The sequence below is a fragment of the Cydia strobilella genome, chromosome 7, assembly GCF_947568885.1.
Source record: "Cydia strobilella chromosome 7, ilCydStro3.1, whole genome shotgun sequence".
Taxonomy (NCBI): Eukaryota; Metazoa; Arthropoda; class Insecta; order Lepidoptera; family Tortricidae; genus Cydia; species Cydia strobilella.
The window spans coordinates 7467805-7485528 of record NC_086047.1 but is presented as its reverse complement, the minus strand read 5'-3'; the positions used below and the strand labels follow the sequence as shown (position 1 = coordinate 7485528).

Genomic DNA, 17724 nt, shown 5'->3' with positions numbered 1-17724 from the left:
CCATTATTAAGAGGAAAGGGCACGGCCGCTTCTCCATGCAAACGCAGTCTCCATTTTTTTGGTTAAAAACTACCCTATGTTCTTCCACGGGACTCAAACTATCTCTATACCAAATTTTATCTAAATCGGTTTAGCGGTTTAAGCGTAAAGAGAAATTAAAAAAAGTTTTTTCATATTTTTTGTGTTTTCACTCGGGAATGGTATCATTTTGATATCATAAATGAATTCGGCATACCCGATTTATACAAAATCGATACCTAACTTGGCCTAGTAGCTAAAATGATATAGTTATCAAGATAAAGTTTTTAACCGCTTTTTCACCACCATGGGGGATGAATTTTTAAAAACGCTGAGAGTAATTTTCTTGTTTTTTAATATAATAACGTTTTGCAAAGTTTTAAGTTCCTAGCTTAAAATAAAATTTGCACCCCAAGACAAACTTTCATCCCCTTTTCAACCCCCTGAGGGGTTAAATTTCCAAAAACGTCAAAATTAGTTTTTTTGTAATCGTCTATCATACCTTTCTAAGAAGTTTCAAAGCATTTGTAATGGATTCAAACTTTCAACCCCCTTTTAACCCTGTTAGGGGACGAATTCTTGAAAACGCTAAAATCACTTTTCCTGTATTATAATAATATGCTCATTATACAAAGTTTCAAGTAACGCACTCAAAAAAAAATTGATCTCCATACAAACTTTCAACCTCTATTTCACCTCCTTAGGGGATGAATTTTCAAAAACGCTGAAATTAGTTTTCTTGTATTTCAATAATATATCTTCTTACGAAGTTTCAAATTGCTAGCTTAAAATAAATCTTGAACCCCATACAAACTTTCATCCCCTTTTTAACCCCCTTAGGGGTAAAATTTCTCAAATTTTTATAGCCTAAAACCTGGCCGTGGATTTTTTCGACAGATTAGTAAAGTTTGCATCAAAATCCGTTCAGCCGTTTTCATTTGTAGCGCGGTCAAATAAACAGACAAACAGATAAACAGATAAACAGATAAACAGACAAAAATTCTAAAAACTGTTGGAATGTGTTCTGTTATCGATTCTAAGTATCCCCAGGCAATTTTTTTTCGAATATCTTCCATGTACAGACTTTCGACCCTCTTCCGCTTTATTATATGTATAGATGTATCTTTTTTGTTGATAAAAATGTTCGATGTTTTTACTTGGACACCTCTCTCAATATACCTCTGTGTAAAGTGTAGTTAAGTATCCCACCACCAACATTCACTTATCTAAACTAAACCAACTTTGTAACCGAGACCATGAACTCTGCAAGACATGCCAAACATCAATGTAAATTTATTCTAGGTAAGCCCCGTTTGATAATTTTATTTTGTTCCTCGCTTCGCAGACGGTCACTGCAGTTTTGATAATTTATAAACAGGAAAACGGTTAATCGTGACGAGCATGCGTAAGATGCACCCTGTTTATTGGAGCGTTGGGAAAAGCGCGCAGCCATGCGCGACCGTACGTTGATCTCGTACGGACAACTTAATTATCAGACCCACCTGAGGTTTCCTACTGAGTTCTTCCTTTTCAGAAAGTGTGAACATCCATCGGCACGATAAAATTAAATATGGGAACTGGGAACTTGACCAAAAAAACGTTAAACTGTTATATTATTGCATTTTTATCACTTGTCATGTCATGAGTCACTTTCGCACTTACATAATACTTCTTAGAACGTGACAGACATAATGACAGATGATAAAAAAACCGACCATCTTAGCCAAAGAATATAATACTCATGATCTTAGCCCTACTGGGCACGGTTTTATAAGTTTTGTTTTCACAAGTCGTCTTTTGTTTTTAGGGTTCCGTACCCAAAGGGTATTAAAAACGGGACCCTATTACTAAGACTCCGCTGTCCGTCTGTCCGTCTGTCTGTCACCAGGCTGTATCTCATGAACCGTGATAGCTAGACAGTTGAAATTTTCACAGATGATGCATTTTTGTTGCCGCTATAACAAATACTTACTAAAAAGTACGGAACCCTCGTTTATTATAGGTACAAAACCAACCTACCTAGTCGATAATACTTACATCATAAGCTCAAATATTCAGGCGTCTGATGATCTGAAAATTATCTATTAACATGTTTTATATTTTGCACAAAAGAATACAACCTTGTTTATTACAAATATTTACTCAATCTATAACACTTAACATTTACTATACAAATATAACAAAATGCTATTCATTCTTTGTTCAAATTAAACAACTAATTAACTGAATTTTAAGAAGAAGATACAGGTATTGGCACATAGTCTGGATATAAAAAATAAGCTATACTGTTTTCATAGAGCGTACGGCAATCATAATTCGCTGAACAAGGTAAAATATATTTGATATTGACACCCAATCCGTTGCAACTCTCACATTTAAATGAACCGCATACACTGCTTTACCAGTGGTTGGAAACTGCTGATTTCATAAGACAAATTTATAAATTTTCTCTGCACTAATCATAAACCCTCTATCCTCTATGTTGTGTTCAACAACCGTAAATTACGACCAGCATAAACTATTTTGTTAGAACAAATTTATTATCTGTGAAAATCTTATTACTGCGTTGATATTGATTTAATAATGACATTCAAATCTCGAACATCTCTGAAAAACAAAAGAATTTGATTTGAAGCAGTCACTTACAAATTAGATACTATTACAAAGCTTGCTTCATCACATAATTTAAACAAGTCTCACTATGGAAGTAAACAAATGCAGAACAAAACATTGTCCCATGAATTGGAATAACGCTAACAGAGTCTGGTTCTCTGGCAGTGCAGGTAGTAGTCACTGCGTTCAAACTCATCATCGTAGGGAGATCTAAACGGCGAAGGGCGGAGCTCCGAGGGCCTCCTGGTAGGCCTCCTGTCTGGCCACTGCCTTCTGTTCCGGTCATAGTACGGGGCTCGCTGGGGCCTACGCGGCCGGTCGCGGTAGCGCGGGCTGAAATTGTTAAATTGGATGTTTTTTTAAATATAGCTATGCACAACATTCTGTTGATTATTGCTATGCTAGGAAGAGTAGGAAACTTAAATTGGCTTTGTTAAATGTTTTAGCCAACCCAGCAAGTAATTATCATTCTGATTATGTGGATCCGATTTTGGTCTGCTAAAATCGGCTCAATAGCATTTTTTAAATATTTAAACAAATAGCATTTGCAATTAATAATCTATTTAAGAAAATTTTCATGAAATAAAACTTCTTATAATTGAGACTTGGCTTTTTACATGGAAACTAATTAATCCATTTTTTTCCGTTAATTAATTAAAAGTAAATCTATCCCATTTTGATCATTTCAAAGGAATGTGATATTGTTTCTAATAATAAATGTTACCCATAAGTTTTATAATTTAGTAAAAAGTTTTTATTCATTTAAGTTGCGTGTGCGTATTTATAGTATCCTAAATTTGTCTACTTATTTACAGTATCGACCTCTCCTTATATAGGTAAGTATATGAATATATGTACCTATAGTGTCCTAGTGTAGTAGCGACAATCGATCTATATGCTATAAAATTTATATCTACATATTTTACTTGTATCATATATATGTCTAGTGTCTATGTATATCAATCGTAATTTTAAAACACAACCCGAATAAGTCTTTGAACTTCAGTCGCATGTTTCATGAGATACAACACTGACGGTATGTTATGTATTGCACGCACGATGTTTTAGAATGCTTTAAATGCTGTAATTATGCATTGATATTACAATGTCAGTGCCGTCATTAGTAAATGTTTCCTGAAACACGGTTAATGAGCGCTTATACGTTTTTTGATGACAATTGATAACGTTTGCAGTAGTGACTGCAGTCACTTTCCATTTTAGACAGTGATCCGTCGAATACATCAATCATACCAAATTTCAGGACTGTTCTAGAGATTTCGAGGTTAGTCCTAATCCGATTGTGCTAACATCGCAAGAAATAAAATCATATCATAAGTCTTCCTTTTCATTATTTTCAAATCTTCATTATTCGTGCATTTTTTATTTAATCGCAGACCGTAATGGAACATGGAACATCTACACTAATATGCAGCGGAGGGCATGCAAAAGTTAAGTAATAGAATGTAATCATGTCTCACCTCTGAGGCCGCTTAGAAAACGGCACTCTCTTACTCGTCCTGTAGCCATCAGGGCGGGGTAGATAATCCTCCTCATCGTCCGTACCGGCCTCGTCCAGCTCGTCGTGGGGCCGCGTGTGGTGGAACACCGGCCTTATGTGCGGCACGGGCACTGGATATGGTTTCACCACTGGAACGTTTACCTAAATTATAAAAGCTAGGTATTAATTGTAATATAATCTTCCTAAACTTGATTTTATTCTGTATTTAAAAGAACAAGGGACATCGAAATTAAACTATGGTGAGACATATTTCAAAATATTTAGATCAGTACGGTTTCACTCACGAATCCGAAACATGTCGCCAAAAGCGATTAAAAATAATAGTGAGTGAAACCGTACTTATCTAAATATTTTAACAAAGGATTTATTTCGTGTTATACTAGTGTTAGTTAAGTAATTATATATATACATAATAGTTTTTCGGTGATTATATTCAAGCGGCTTAAACAAGTACTCATTAATTAATTACTTTAATTTTAATCCTATGCAGCCATCCCCTGTATACCTACCTAACTTTTAGATTGTCACTAGTTGTAATACTCGTTAGTAGATAGTTGGTAGATAGATACTTTATGAAACTTTTATTATTGTGAGAATGCCAGCGAGTAAGCCAGACCAGACGTTTTTTCGATCAGATAATACATTCGAATTAATTTTAGTAAAAAATATTCTCGTCTAGTTTACACAAGACATTATGCCTGTATCTCGATAAGACACACGCAAAAACGTTCACTCGTTAAGTATACTCGGGGAATAACAAGCCTGTCATTGTTCATTGTTGATTAAGTACTTAATTAAAGAGTAGTAGCAGTAAGTTGCGTTAAAATCAGTCAGTTAAGCAGTACCTATGAATTCAGTTAATAAAAACCGGAATCAAACAAAAGCACTAACATATATACGCACCTGCATATTAATTTTATACATAAATAAATTTTATTTTTTAATACACAAATTCCTCCAATGTGTGTAATAAATATACCTATGTACTTATACGTATTATTAATATTGATAATAGAAATAATGTACGGATACAAAAAGCTGCCAGCAACGCAATATATCTTAATATAATAGCTACCAACATTTCATCGAAGCCAAAACTATTAAAATCCTTTACTGCACATATGTTAGGAGCAAACTTGAGTATGCATCGCAAGTATGGAATCCCCGCTATCATACTTATATCGATAGATTAGAACGCATCCAAAAGAAATTTATCAAGTTCCTTTGCTTTAAAATTAAATAACCTTAATACATCCTCCAACTACCTTATATCAATATCTGTAGGAAGCATCATTTTATTCCGTTGCAAACACGCCGTGAAATCTCTGACATAGTTTACATTCTCAATATCTTAAACGGAAATGTTAATTGCCCTGAATTGCTCTTTCAGTATTCCATCCAAATCCACAAGAAATTTTCGACCCCTTACTGTTCCTAATGCTTCGCGTAACTACAGACAGAACAGTTTTTTGATACGTGCTAGTAAATGCCTAAATAAACTTACGAGGGAGCAGGACATTGATATTTTCAACAGCAACATCCAAACTGTGCGGCGTATCCTGACGGAGGAGTTCTTTAGGTGAGCATGCCTTATTGAAATTTCATTGTGCTGTATTTTTTCTTTTTCTTTGTGTATCTTCTTTAGTTAATTTCGAATTATGAGTTTACTATAGCTTTGGCGTGTAAATGTAGGAATCGTGCAATAGTGCTAACCACCAATTGTTTTTGTTAATATGTAGCTACTGGTGAGAACCTGTAATTGGCTTTTTGTATCATATTTATAAAACCTATAGACATTTTAACAGCTGTTGGATCTCCGAATAATAATAAATAAATTAATAAATAAACCCACGTCCAACTAAGATACATATAATAAATAATATGTAATTTGCATTATGATAAATAATCATATTATTTGAATATAGTGCTACGCATTGACCTACATAAAATTATATTATTTAATATTGTCTTCGGTTACCGCGATAGTTACTCATGAAATAAAACTATGAAAACGGATTATATCGCGTATATTGAATTTATAATACATCCCGACGTTTCGAACTCTTTACAGCGTTCGTGGTCAACGGGTGACTCACCCGTTGACCACGAACGCTGTAAAGAGTTCGAAACGTCGGGATGTATTATAAATTCAATATACGCGATATAATCCGTTTTCATAGTTTTATTTTATATTATTTAATTAATTATAAGCTTATAACTTGAAAGAAATAAACAATATATATTATTTAATAGGTACTATTAAATTATTTCAAGCCCTGATTAGTTATTTTCACAATTAAGTTTACCTTTTAACCATTATTATTATATATTATACAACTATTCTATTTATCTCAGTATTAGGAGGATTATTTACTCTTAAAAGCATTGAATTTGTTTAGATATTTTCAATTTTTCAAGCAAAGTAAACCGTTTCCAATGCTTTCGAGGCCTTTGCTTTGTGACCAAACATCATATTTTAAAGATAAATAAATTAGAAAATGATTATTTCATCAGAACGATTTTGAATGGTAAAGTTTCTAACACATTTAATTCCAATTCTGAAAAGTGCTTAAGGTAAACTTTTATGAAAACCTAATTATAAAAACACTGACCTGCTTTACAACAGGCACGGGTACAAATTTTTCCACCGGGTATGGGACCTTTTTATAGACTGGATAGGGTACGGGTTTCTCGATCTGCACATTGATCTCTTTGATTACCGGCACGGCTACCGGCTTGGGTATCGGCACCCGGACCGGGTACGGCTCCGGCACGGGCACGATCACGGGCCGGGGCACTTCGATCTGCGGAGGACGGGGCGAGTCAAATTTAGCGTATTTTTTTGACCAACTTGAAAACTTCGAAGGAAGAAGATTCTGAATACTTTGGGAAATGTTTTATTTTTTATTTTTGCGTCAGGATCGGATGATGCGATTCTGGAGAAATCGTGCCAATCGAGGGAACTCTTACACTGATTTCGGTATTTCTTAAACTAACTGATGAATTCGTTCTTGAAAAGTGTTTTAAAGTGTGATGTAGGAATTTTTTTGATAAAGTTTATTTTCGTCATTGTGGGCTCTGCAAGTATTGTTTACAAGATATGATACCTAGAGTGACCTTTGTGAAAACAGACAGTATCGTCACAGAGTAATTGTCCTTCCGCCGTGGGACTACCTACCAATGGTGTTTGACAAGAGCAGTGAAAGCCCTGCCAGAGCACCATGATTACGATCAAAGTTCACTACAATTTAAAGTCCAAGATATTTCTGATAACGGAAACAGCGGAGTGGTATATTTGCCTGAAAATAATTCGCGTTAAGTTAGTAAAGTTTTTTTTTAATTGTTTTATACCTACGTTTAGTTTGAGGACTTCGGAAAAACCTAAAACTTCCTTAAGTTAACTTGTAAATTCATGTAGTCTGTTTTATATTCCTGATAAATAAAACAAAAATAGGTTAGGGTTAGGTTAGGTTGAGATTTAAACAACTCTATTTACTTATTAAATTAGCACCATTATAGTTATTGCATACCTAGTAGAGAGTAGAATAGTTATCAGGTCATGTAAGGTGATGACAGCAACAGGTAAATAGAAGTAGAAACTGGATCACAAGAGCTTCCTTTCCCCTCTCTTCTTGAGATAGGTCAATCGCATGGCTAGAACGCTAGAATAACTCATTTTGACCCAAGTAACAATCGTGCCAAGCGGGCGGCGCGGCGTCTCAATTGCTCATGCAACTGTAACTGTAACTATCGACTAGGTACTATTGTTGTAAAGGCCAGTCCAGACGGGAACAATTTTTTGCCAATCTGATTAATTTGTCTGATCAAATCATCAAACTCCAATTTGGCTCGCCGAATTCGACCGCCGATTATGATATTAAAATGGAGGTGCGGACGCAAGAATACCAACTTGTGATGTGACGCTAGTATTCGCGTATGGGTGCATTTTTAGGGTTCCGTACCTCAAAAGGAAAAAACGGAATGTAACGGTAATGAAACTTTGCACATACAATCTAGTTCTGTAATTAGTTTATATAGCTCCAGTTTATAAAACAAACGGAATAAAGCAAAATAAAGTTTTGTATGAAAAACATAAATACGCTTCGCTGTATTTTTTTTAACTATGGTATCTGAATCTACATAAACTAATTACAGGACTTAAGTATCCTATTGTAAGTACAAAGTTTCACTGCAATCTAGCTAGTAATGCGAGCGTAACTAAGTACGTTTGTATGGAGAACCGAGCTTGCTGGGACGGGGACTCTTAAGGACCATACGGAGTCCATAACTAATATGAAACGTAAAAGCAGTTATAATGTAAGCTCCCATTCAATTTCGTATTTAAGTACCTATATTAGATTTTTTTTAACATATCATCGTATCATAGCAATACACGCACACACATCTATTTAGTTATAATATCACAGATTACCGTGAATGGAGGAAACTCCTGCGCATAATATGTAAATCGCTACATTAGCATTTTCAGTCGCACGCGAACCAATAATTGTTTGCTAATAAATTGCACCGTGCTCAAGTATGACCATAAAACGTTATTCATGACATATCTGCTGCGTCAATCATGTTCTTGTTGATAGCATGATGATAAGTAAAACATTGGTGTTCGATAATAACTTTGCTTAACTCAAATAAGATTCAGCTGTGCTGTAAGCTGTCAGCTATGACCCAATTCTTGGTTTTCACGTCCACATCAACAGCACGTTGTACCGTCACGGTAAAGCAGGGGACGTCATCGACAATGTACTTAATATGAGATTGTATGTACCTAACCACTTTAAGTTTACCGTGGACGGTAACGCAATTTCGTGAACTTATCGTAATTTATAAGCGACTGTATCCGAAATTGAAAAGAGTTTATTGCCATTAGGACCACAACTACAACTTAAGGAAACCATGTTGTATGCAAACTCTAATTATCTGACCGCTAGTGAAAGCAATCTCACTCATATAACTTCGAAGAGCCAATGTCCCGTAACGCCAGACGATGGACCTAGGCGTCCATTATGCAAAACCATTGATTATCCCTGTACTTCTGGTCAATTACTTGCTCCGTTTCACTTTCAATGAGGGTTGAGCTAGGCAACGAACTTTAGTCAAGTTTATCTTGACTGGACTTTTGGAATGGAAGAAGCAAACTAAGTACCTAAATTTTAACTTATAGACTCACGAAAGTGCTGCAATAAGTTAGATTCTTAAACACCAAAAGGTTTTTAAGAATCCGTTGGGGTGTTGTCTGTATAGGTATAATGGTCGTAAATATATAATTTTATAGCCTGCACCCAAGACAGTAACACGAGCAAACGCATGACTGAATGAAATTGCCGTGTGTTTTGTTTCGTGATTTCTCTGGGCCGCACGCGCGTCATCTTACCCGAGCGGAGGAAATCAGTGCGAGACGCGTGCTGCTAGCTTTTCTGATCCGCATTCCTCTGTATGGTTTTTGTTAATTTTTTTTACTAAATCTTATACTGAGAACTATTTAAATAATTTCAAGACTAAATTAGATGGAAATTATTATTTTATAAGACTTACCGCGTATGGCTTCAGTATAGGTACATGTACGGGCTTCGCATCTGACGCATAGGTCTCAAAATCGCGGAACGATTCCTTGTATTTTGATTTCAGGTAGGATTGCCGCCATTTTTCTACAAGCTTCTTGTAGTCAAATTCGTCTGATAAATCGTTATGCGGCTTATACGAGGGTATATATGAAGGGTGTGATGTATCGTGAGTTCTGAGACCTAACAAGTCTTCCTCTGACTTGAATCTCGTCAGAGACACATCTTTAGTCCAATCGTTAGGCTTGTTGGCTTTATAAGGCCTGTATTTATTTTGAAATGACCATTCACTTGGTTTACTATCACTGTATTTATTATGACTGAATCTATTCTTTTGTTTGTTCTTTAAACCGGGTTTTATATGAACTACATCGCTAGTAATCTCATCACTAAAGTGAGAATTTGTTGAAGGATATTTCAGAGATGTGAATTCCGGGCCTTTGTAAACATTTCCCCAAAGAGAGCTTGTTGACGGTGCATTATTGTTACTGTACAGGTTTTTAAATTGATTAATGTAGTCATCAGATTTAAACAAATCTTTGTATTTTGTTTGTAAGCTAGAATAGTCTTCGTCTTCGTAATGTGCTTTAACACCGGGTATCTTCTTAAAGTTTGAGTAGTCAGTTTCAGGGAACTTGTAGTCGGATAAATCTACAACATTACTGCTTGCAGGTGTAAGCTCATCTGTGTAGCTGTGAAAAGGCTTCTTTTTTGTATGTTTTTCTTTTTCCGATATACTAGTGTCATATTTAAAACTCATGTTACTATAATCAGTAGAGTACTCATAGCCTTTTACGGGGTTTCTCCAATTTTTTATAGTATTGTTATATGACCATGGCGGAGTGGGTTTCACTTTATCCTTGTAATCATAATCTTGTTTAGTATCTTTTAAACTGGATTTGGGACTAGTGTAACTCATAAAACTATTTGAATAACCATTATTTGTGTAGGAAGTTTGTTTTGGAAGATCGCTTTCTTGATCTTCTTCTTTGACTTCATAGGTATTTTTGAATGGCTGCGATGGATAGTTAATACTACTATGACTTTCATAGTTCTTATTATTACTGTGCACGTCGAAGTTATTGTTGTGACTTCCGTAATTATTATTATTACCGTGACTGTCGTAGTTATTATTAGTGTGACTGTCGTAATTATTAGTATTGTGACTGTCGTAGTTATTGTGTTGTTTAACGTCTTTCTGCTTAGTTGTTACTGGTTGAAACGTAGCAGTAGGGAATTTGTTTTCTACTGCTATGGGATAATATTGTTTATATTTCGTAAAGTCAATTACTTTGGGAAAATTAAAGGAATATGTGTTGTTAGTTGAGGGCTTTATTTCATCTGCTTCGGTCGGCGGATAGGTTGGAGCGTAGTTGTAAATGTTTTGGTGGCTGCTCGCCGACTCACCATATGATACTGGCTTCGTATCGTGTGTTGTTTCAGTTACCTTAAAATTTGAATACCTCGTTTCACTAGGATGGGAGTTTCCGTTACTATAAACATCAAACGTTGCAGTTTCATTAAATGGGTTAAACAATCTATGTTTATTTTTACCACCCAACTTAGCTCCATACACCGGCGAATTGCTCTCTTCGTCAACTATCCGTCGGTACTTTTCCTCAGGAGAACCATTTTGCCCCTGATCATTATTGTTATCGGCGTTGAAATAGGATGCTGAACTATATTGCAATATGCTCGGCTGCGCATTGTTGTCATCACCAGAACTGAAGGTGCCATCTTGCGGCTGTGATTCTATATTACTGAATCCAGATGATTCTAACGACGACGGAAACGCCGGCCCGTACAACCTCGGAGGAGGAGAATCCTGATTGTCAACATTACTGCTCAAATACGTAGCAAAGTCCGGAGAGCTGGGCACGAAGCCATCATAGGATCCAACATCGTTGAAGCCAAACGTGGAATATGAAACTACACTTGGTTGCGGGCTGCTGTCGTCGTCTGGTTTAGTAGTTTTGACTCTCCTGGATTTTTTTGCATCGAGGCTTAGGACTAGGAGATAAAAGAGCGCGGCGCGGAATATTTTACGAGACATGATGGTCTAGTCCTGTGAACATTTTCCGAGCGTGGTCAGCGGGTGGAGTGCCGGGAGCGACTGCGGGCGCTCGGGCGCGGGCGCGTGCGCCGCCCCAGCATGAGAAAACGAAAGCGTTCACGCTTACTAACCGCGACAAATTTTCCCCGCTAATTATGCTTCGAGTTCGATAATCTTGTAATTCGTTACCATGTAATATGCAGTAATGAGGTGTCGTTTCAAATCTACCTTCCGCCTTTTCATTATTTTGTGACATTAACTGGGCCGTTATTTTCTATTATTCTGCTATGTGTCAAGCACGACCAAGTTTAATTAAGGAAACTTCGTGGTGATTGATCAGCTCATCGTTAACGACACCACAAACCGATGGATGTCGTTTATGATTAAGCTTGTTAACGACCTCAGTTGGAAAATATACCTATGCATTGGCAACTAGGTATGTAGCATTTTATGTTTGAATAAAATATAACGGGAGGTGGTGTTTAGTAGCTAACTGCAACACTGTTATTGTTATGTGATGTCATTTACAAGTTTTAAAACTGTTTTATAATAACTCCCTAAGGGCCTACCAGGAAACATGAAAACCTAAATTTCGTTATATGCTTCTCTATCGTTCCAATATGCAAAGAGTGATAGAGAGGCAGATAACGAAATTTCGATTTTCGTGTTTCGCGTTAGGCCCTCAGGGGCAATACTCGAAGAGGGAGCGCACTTGAACTGTAGAGGGTAGCACAGAAGCTCCCTGTTTATTGGCACGAAGTTACTTCAAGTTCAAGTTTTTTATTTAGGCCACAACTTATTTAGTACTTAACGTAAAATTTTTGCTATCAGCTCTTAATATCTAAGTTTTTATAAAACGTCAGTAGGTATAGGTATTAAACTGTTACTTTTAGCAAAGATACATTGATAAAATAAGATGTGTCAAGTCTATGACAATTTCGTACTTCGAATTTGACAGCTAAACGAGATGGCGCTGCGCAGCTCCGTACATCATACGGTTACTCTAATTGTCAAAAGTTGACGTTTGAACAGTAACCACAAAACAAACAATACAGCGCCATCCGTTTCGGCTGTCCAACTAAGGGACACGTTTTTGTATGACTTTACCTCTATATTACAATCAATAATTCTTTGATAGTTTAAAGATGATTACCTAGTGTGCGCATCCATAACTTTATTTTTTATACATTTAGCATAGGGTAGGGTAGGAAACAGTGGCTTGGAAAAAAATAGCCGGATACAGTGGCTCACTCAACCTAATTACAACATGATAGAGGCGATATTGGGGCGACTGAGCCACTGTTCGAGCTGAGCCACTGTTTCCTACCTACATTTTTCTATTTATTTATTTTACTTGTTACGTACTTTTTTAAGTTTACTTATTCATCTAATGTGTAGGTACCTAGACATTTTGAACTAACTTTGTCACAACATCTTAGAGAGGTCTTAGCTATTAACATTGCAGTAATACCCCCTGTATTACTGCAATGTTCTGCCACCAGATTGCAGCACTAGCCCCTTTATTAAACAATAGAGTAACTTATACATACTGTGCCTTTAATTTTTTTTTGACAAGTTTTCAGAGATAATAAAATATGACATTGATGCATCAGGGCGGTTTGTTTACAAAGGACCTACTGGGAAACGCGAATCCGAAATTTCGCTATATGCCTCTTTATCGCTGGAATATGCAAGAGTGACAGATGTTTGATAATAAAATTTCGATTTTCTTCTTTCGCGATAGACCCTCAGATTGTGGTAGTACTAAATGTTACTGTTAAATTCAATTTTTAAATTCAAAATACCTACCTAATAATTGTACTTTTTTTTCGGAGCAAAGGAATTTTGTATTACCTATAAGTGGAAACTATTTTGGCCTATGTTCTAACTATATATTTTACCTTATTGTATTATTATGTGCTGTATGTTTGCCAAATAAATAAAATTAAAATAATTAAAAATTCACGAGGTACTTTTTAAAATGTGCACACGAAATAAAACAAAATTTTGCTAAAACACGTTTATTTGTCTATAGAAATTATTGAATTCTTAATACAGTTTTCATTGTGAAAACGTTGTCTGCCATTACGAAGAGTAACTCACTTAATACTATAGTTCAGTTTCACATTAAATTATTCAAATAAAATGGCCACGTTGCTTGCACAAGCTCAGGTAAACAATAGCCCTTCACTGAAGACTTTGTACTAGGACACAAACAACTTAACACTTAACATAGAAAAAGCAGCTCCCAATAATAAAAAAACATTGTAGTGAAAGAATAACAAGTGGAATGGTATTAAAATTTCGTAGCTTTTCGAGAATTCTCATCCTTCATAATATCCCTACCTTAATATGATATAAATAATTAATACTCTGAAAGTAAATAACAACTACGTATATGTATATATATAATAGGCACAATGGAGAGAACCCAATATTTTTGAAATTAGACCTTTTAGTGGGCTGGTAATGGTCATAATTTGAACTGTTTTACATTTGTGTACATTTATTTGGAGAGCAACAAAAATGAAGTTAAATTTTATATTTTCAGGACACTGCATAGCATATAAAAGGTAGAATGTGGTTATGTTATAATATAGTAATTATCCAGAGATTCGTTACACGTCCTAAACCAACTTGAATAGACATACATAAAGATTTGGTACCATGATTTTGGAGCAACTCTTTAGAGCGTTTTTCACATAGTCCGATCCGATATCGGACGTCGGAAGACTCGGAAGGGAGTAAAATGTAAGATATATGTGCTTCTCTGTATTTATTTATGCATTTAATAGATCATTATTACTAAATAACGATAAATTACGCAAAAAAGGCACCTAATGCCAATGGCGACTCTCCTGCAGCTGTTTTTGTCATAGGCGTTCCGACATCCGATATCGGAAAGGCGCTTCCGATAAATTCAGCCTAACTGAGCCCCCCGTCATCGGTCGGACCGATTATATTTGTTGGTGTGTGTATGTGTAGGCATAATGCTTGCTGTAGTGTGCGTGACCGCTAAAGACTGCGCCGATCGAACAATGTAAAAACGCTCTTTGATGGGATTTTTGATTTGTATTTGATTTGATACATTTAGTTAGGTAGTCAACACTGAAAAAGCGTAGAACTAGGGTAACCAAACAAACCAACCATTATAAAAATTCAATTCTGCAGACATACTGTAGTCTACGGAATAATGAAGTATACAAAAATATTATCATCTATCACTTTTATGAACACATTCAAACGTACTGGTCATCTATAGGTATTTATTGGTGCACTTGATAAGTTCATAGAAGTCGGATACTTGTGCTATATTTATCAGTAAATAAACTAGCTCTAAGTCTCTATGGGTTTGTTTCTGAATATAATATCGTTGATTCTACAATTCATAAGAATTCTATATTGTAATTAAAATAATTTATTACATTTAAATCACGCTTACGAGTTATTTTCACTAATAATACATTCTATATTATTTTCAACATTTACCTACTCTCTATATAAGTATGTAATAAAATAGTTAATATTACACAATTACCTCGATACACATGTACCTATGCCTAAACATGGTTACTTTGATAGACAAGTAAGGAGTCAACGAGAACAGTAAATGCTTATAAATGAACTCTACGACGACAAAATGTTAGGTTTGTGACATTAAAAAGTTTAGAAAAATATTTCATTCTCTTGGTTACAAGTCGACGTTACCCTTATTATTATTAGATACCTCATGCAGTCCCTTCTCAGTCGTTTGTTCGAGACGATAATTATAAGTATACGTAGTATCGAACCGAAATAATAGTGCACTTAATATACGGTAACAAAATAATAGTTCCTGTCCTGAAGATAAATAATTTATGGGGTCATTATTCCGACGATTCCGCCATCGTTGATACAGTTAAGCTGGCCGTACACACTAGGGCACGCCTGCGCAGTTTTGCCTGTACAGTTCAACTGCACAGTCGAAGCTGGTTAGAAAACTGCACAGTCGAATGCTACATAGGTACGCTACGTTTCACCGGTGCAGTTGGCAAAACTGCGCAGGCATACCCTAGTGTGTATTGCCAGCTTTAGTAATACGAACGACGATTAAAGCGCCTAATATTCACACCTAAGTAGCCATTAAAGCAACTTTTACCGATGCACATAGTGAAATCAAAATGCCATGAACGCAACGCTACATTTGTGACACTCAAAGTGAATCCCAAATACCTGTACGACAGGTTAACCATTAGCCTTAAAACTAAAACTCGCATTCAAAGCACACTGCACACATCACCAGTATTTGCTCATGCTATTTATATAATCAAAACACCCGCTATAGCATCACTCATTCAACCAACAATATTATTATACTTTAATAACCCTTCAAATTAAAGTTATGCCCGAAGTTTTTCCTTCACCCAACTCAAACAGGGGCTCGAGTTACTGAAAGCCCTTACTAGATGTCGCGAGCAGTCTCACTTGATATCGACTTTATTTTCATTTCCATTATTCGTCAAGTATTTTATAGTCTACAGAATCTTAAATTATGGCTACAAAGAACATGGCTATAATTTTAATTCTACTCGTTACTCATAATACATATTAAATTACTTCCAAGATAAAATGATGCTCAATTATATTTTTCAATGAATTTGAATACAGGATATAAACCGGCAATTTTGTATACCAACTATTTTTTTTTATGTCCACTCACTACAGAATTTATTAGAAGAGAGAGATTTTTTTATGTAATATTCAACGTGAAATTGGAAATTAGTTATGTCAATATTCAATCTTAGTCAAAAATGTAATGATTTAGCCATATTACTCGTAAATATTAATCTTAAGGCAATTGAATACTGATGACTGCTAAGCATGAATATTAACATCATGTAATTAGATAAGGGGTTGATCTACAAAGTATACTAGATGCCGATACAGTACAGGAGCGCGTCAGTAGCTCGCCTGCGAGATGGACTACCCGTTTTTTTTTTTTTACTGTATTAATTAGAGAGGGACGGGTAGTCTATCTCTCGGGCGAGATACTGCCGCGCTGCTCCTGTGTAAGGCCTGCAGAAATATGTATAGTTCTTCTCGGTATTTTTTTTTGTTATCCACAAGACGAGCCACAAGCAATTTCCATAAAATTAGTAGCAATATTGCACCTCCCACATTTATATTATTACAATTAGGCATTGACGGTTTAATTATCATGTTCTCAAAGTGTCACATTCCCTATGTTTTGTTTTTATATCGGGTGTATGACAAATCTATTTTTATTTCTATTTATTTAGCTTTGAAAGGAACCTCCTGTCTGGTGTCAAAAAAAATCAAAATATAAGCTTAGTAAAAAGAGAATTTGGCAGTTTAGGAGCGGCATTTGAAACATGGTCACGATTGAACCCTTCAACTTTCAAGGTTCGAATGGTGTCGATTTAGCCAGTCGATACAAATTCAAGTTAGAATTTAATTTTGGCCCGCCGACCCGATATCGTATCGGTTAAATTGTTTTCGTCAGGTCAAATGATTTCTAAAGTCACGAAATGAATAGATTGTTAGTGGTGAGGAGCGGCACCTAGCTGGATGCGGGCGAACTACGTCTCGTGCGCGGCGGGGCGCAGGCGCGCGCGCAGCTCCTGCAGCGCGGCGCAGGCGGCCGGGTCCGGCGCCGGCGCCGGCGCCGCCGCCTCCAGCCGCCGCGCGCGCTCCGCTATGGCTCGCTCTAGTTCTGAAACGAGAAATCGTTTGGTTAGTAATGTAGACATTCAACAGATGGCGCGGTGCGTTGAGAAACGCACCATACTATGGCGATATAAGTTTCCGAAATCGTACATAAATAAAATATCGGCCGTTCGACTTCGGTCCCCTAACGCGGCTGCTAATGAGATCTCTCAGATGTCCACTCTTCCTCATATGTTATAATTACATACCTCCGTCCTAGGTTAACTTTCAAACAA

At 36.2% G+C, this 17724-nt stretch overlaps 2 protein-coding genes across 2 annotated transcripts in view; both read right to left on the bottom strand.

Annotated features, from left to right (window-relative positions):
- Nucleotides 1-2632: 2632 nt before the first annotated feature.
- LOC134743154 (homeobox protein 2-like) lies at nucleotides 2633-12007 on the bottom strand. The gene is made up of 4 exons (XM_063676498.1): nucleotides 9704-12007; nucleotides 6763-6954; nucleotides 4110-4291; nucleotides 2633-2964 (listed from the first exon to the last, which is right to left on the bottom strand). The coding sequence occupies exons 1-4, from the start codon at nucleotides 11780-11782 to the stop codon at nucleotides 2772-2774; spliced, it is 2646 nt and encodes an 881-aa protein (XP_063532568.1). The 5' UTR covers nucleotides 11783-12007; the 3' UTR covers nucleotides 2633-2771.
- A 1780-nt stretch (nucleotides 12008-13787) lies between these two features.
- The window catches only part of LOC134743144 (protein FAM107B), a 62688-nt gene continuing 58751 nt past the window's right edge, over nucleotides 13788-17724 (bottom strand). Inside the window, exon 4 of the mRNA XM_063676487.1 lies at nucleotides 13788-17495. Within this exon, the coding sequence (XP_063532557.1) occupies nucleotides 17362-17495 (134 nt within the window). The 3' untranslated portion in view covers nucleotides 13788-17361. The remainder of the gene's footprint in view (nucleotides 17496-17724) is intronic.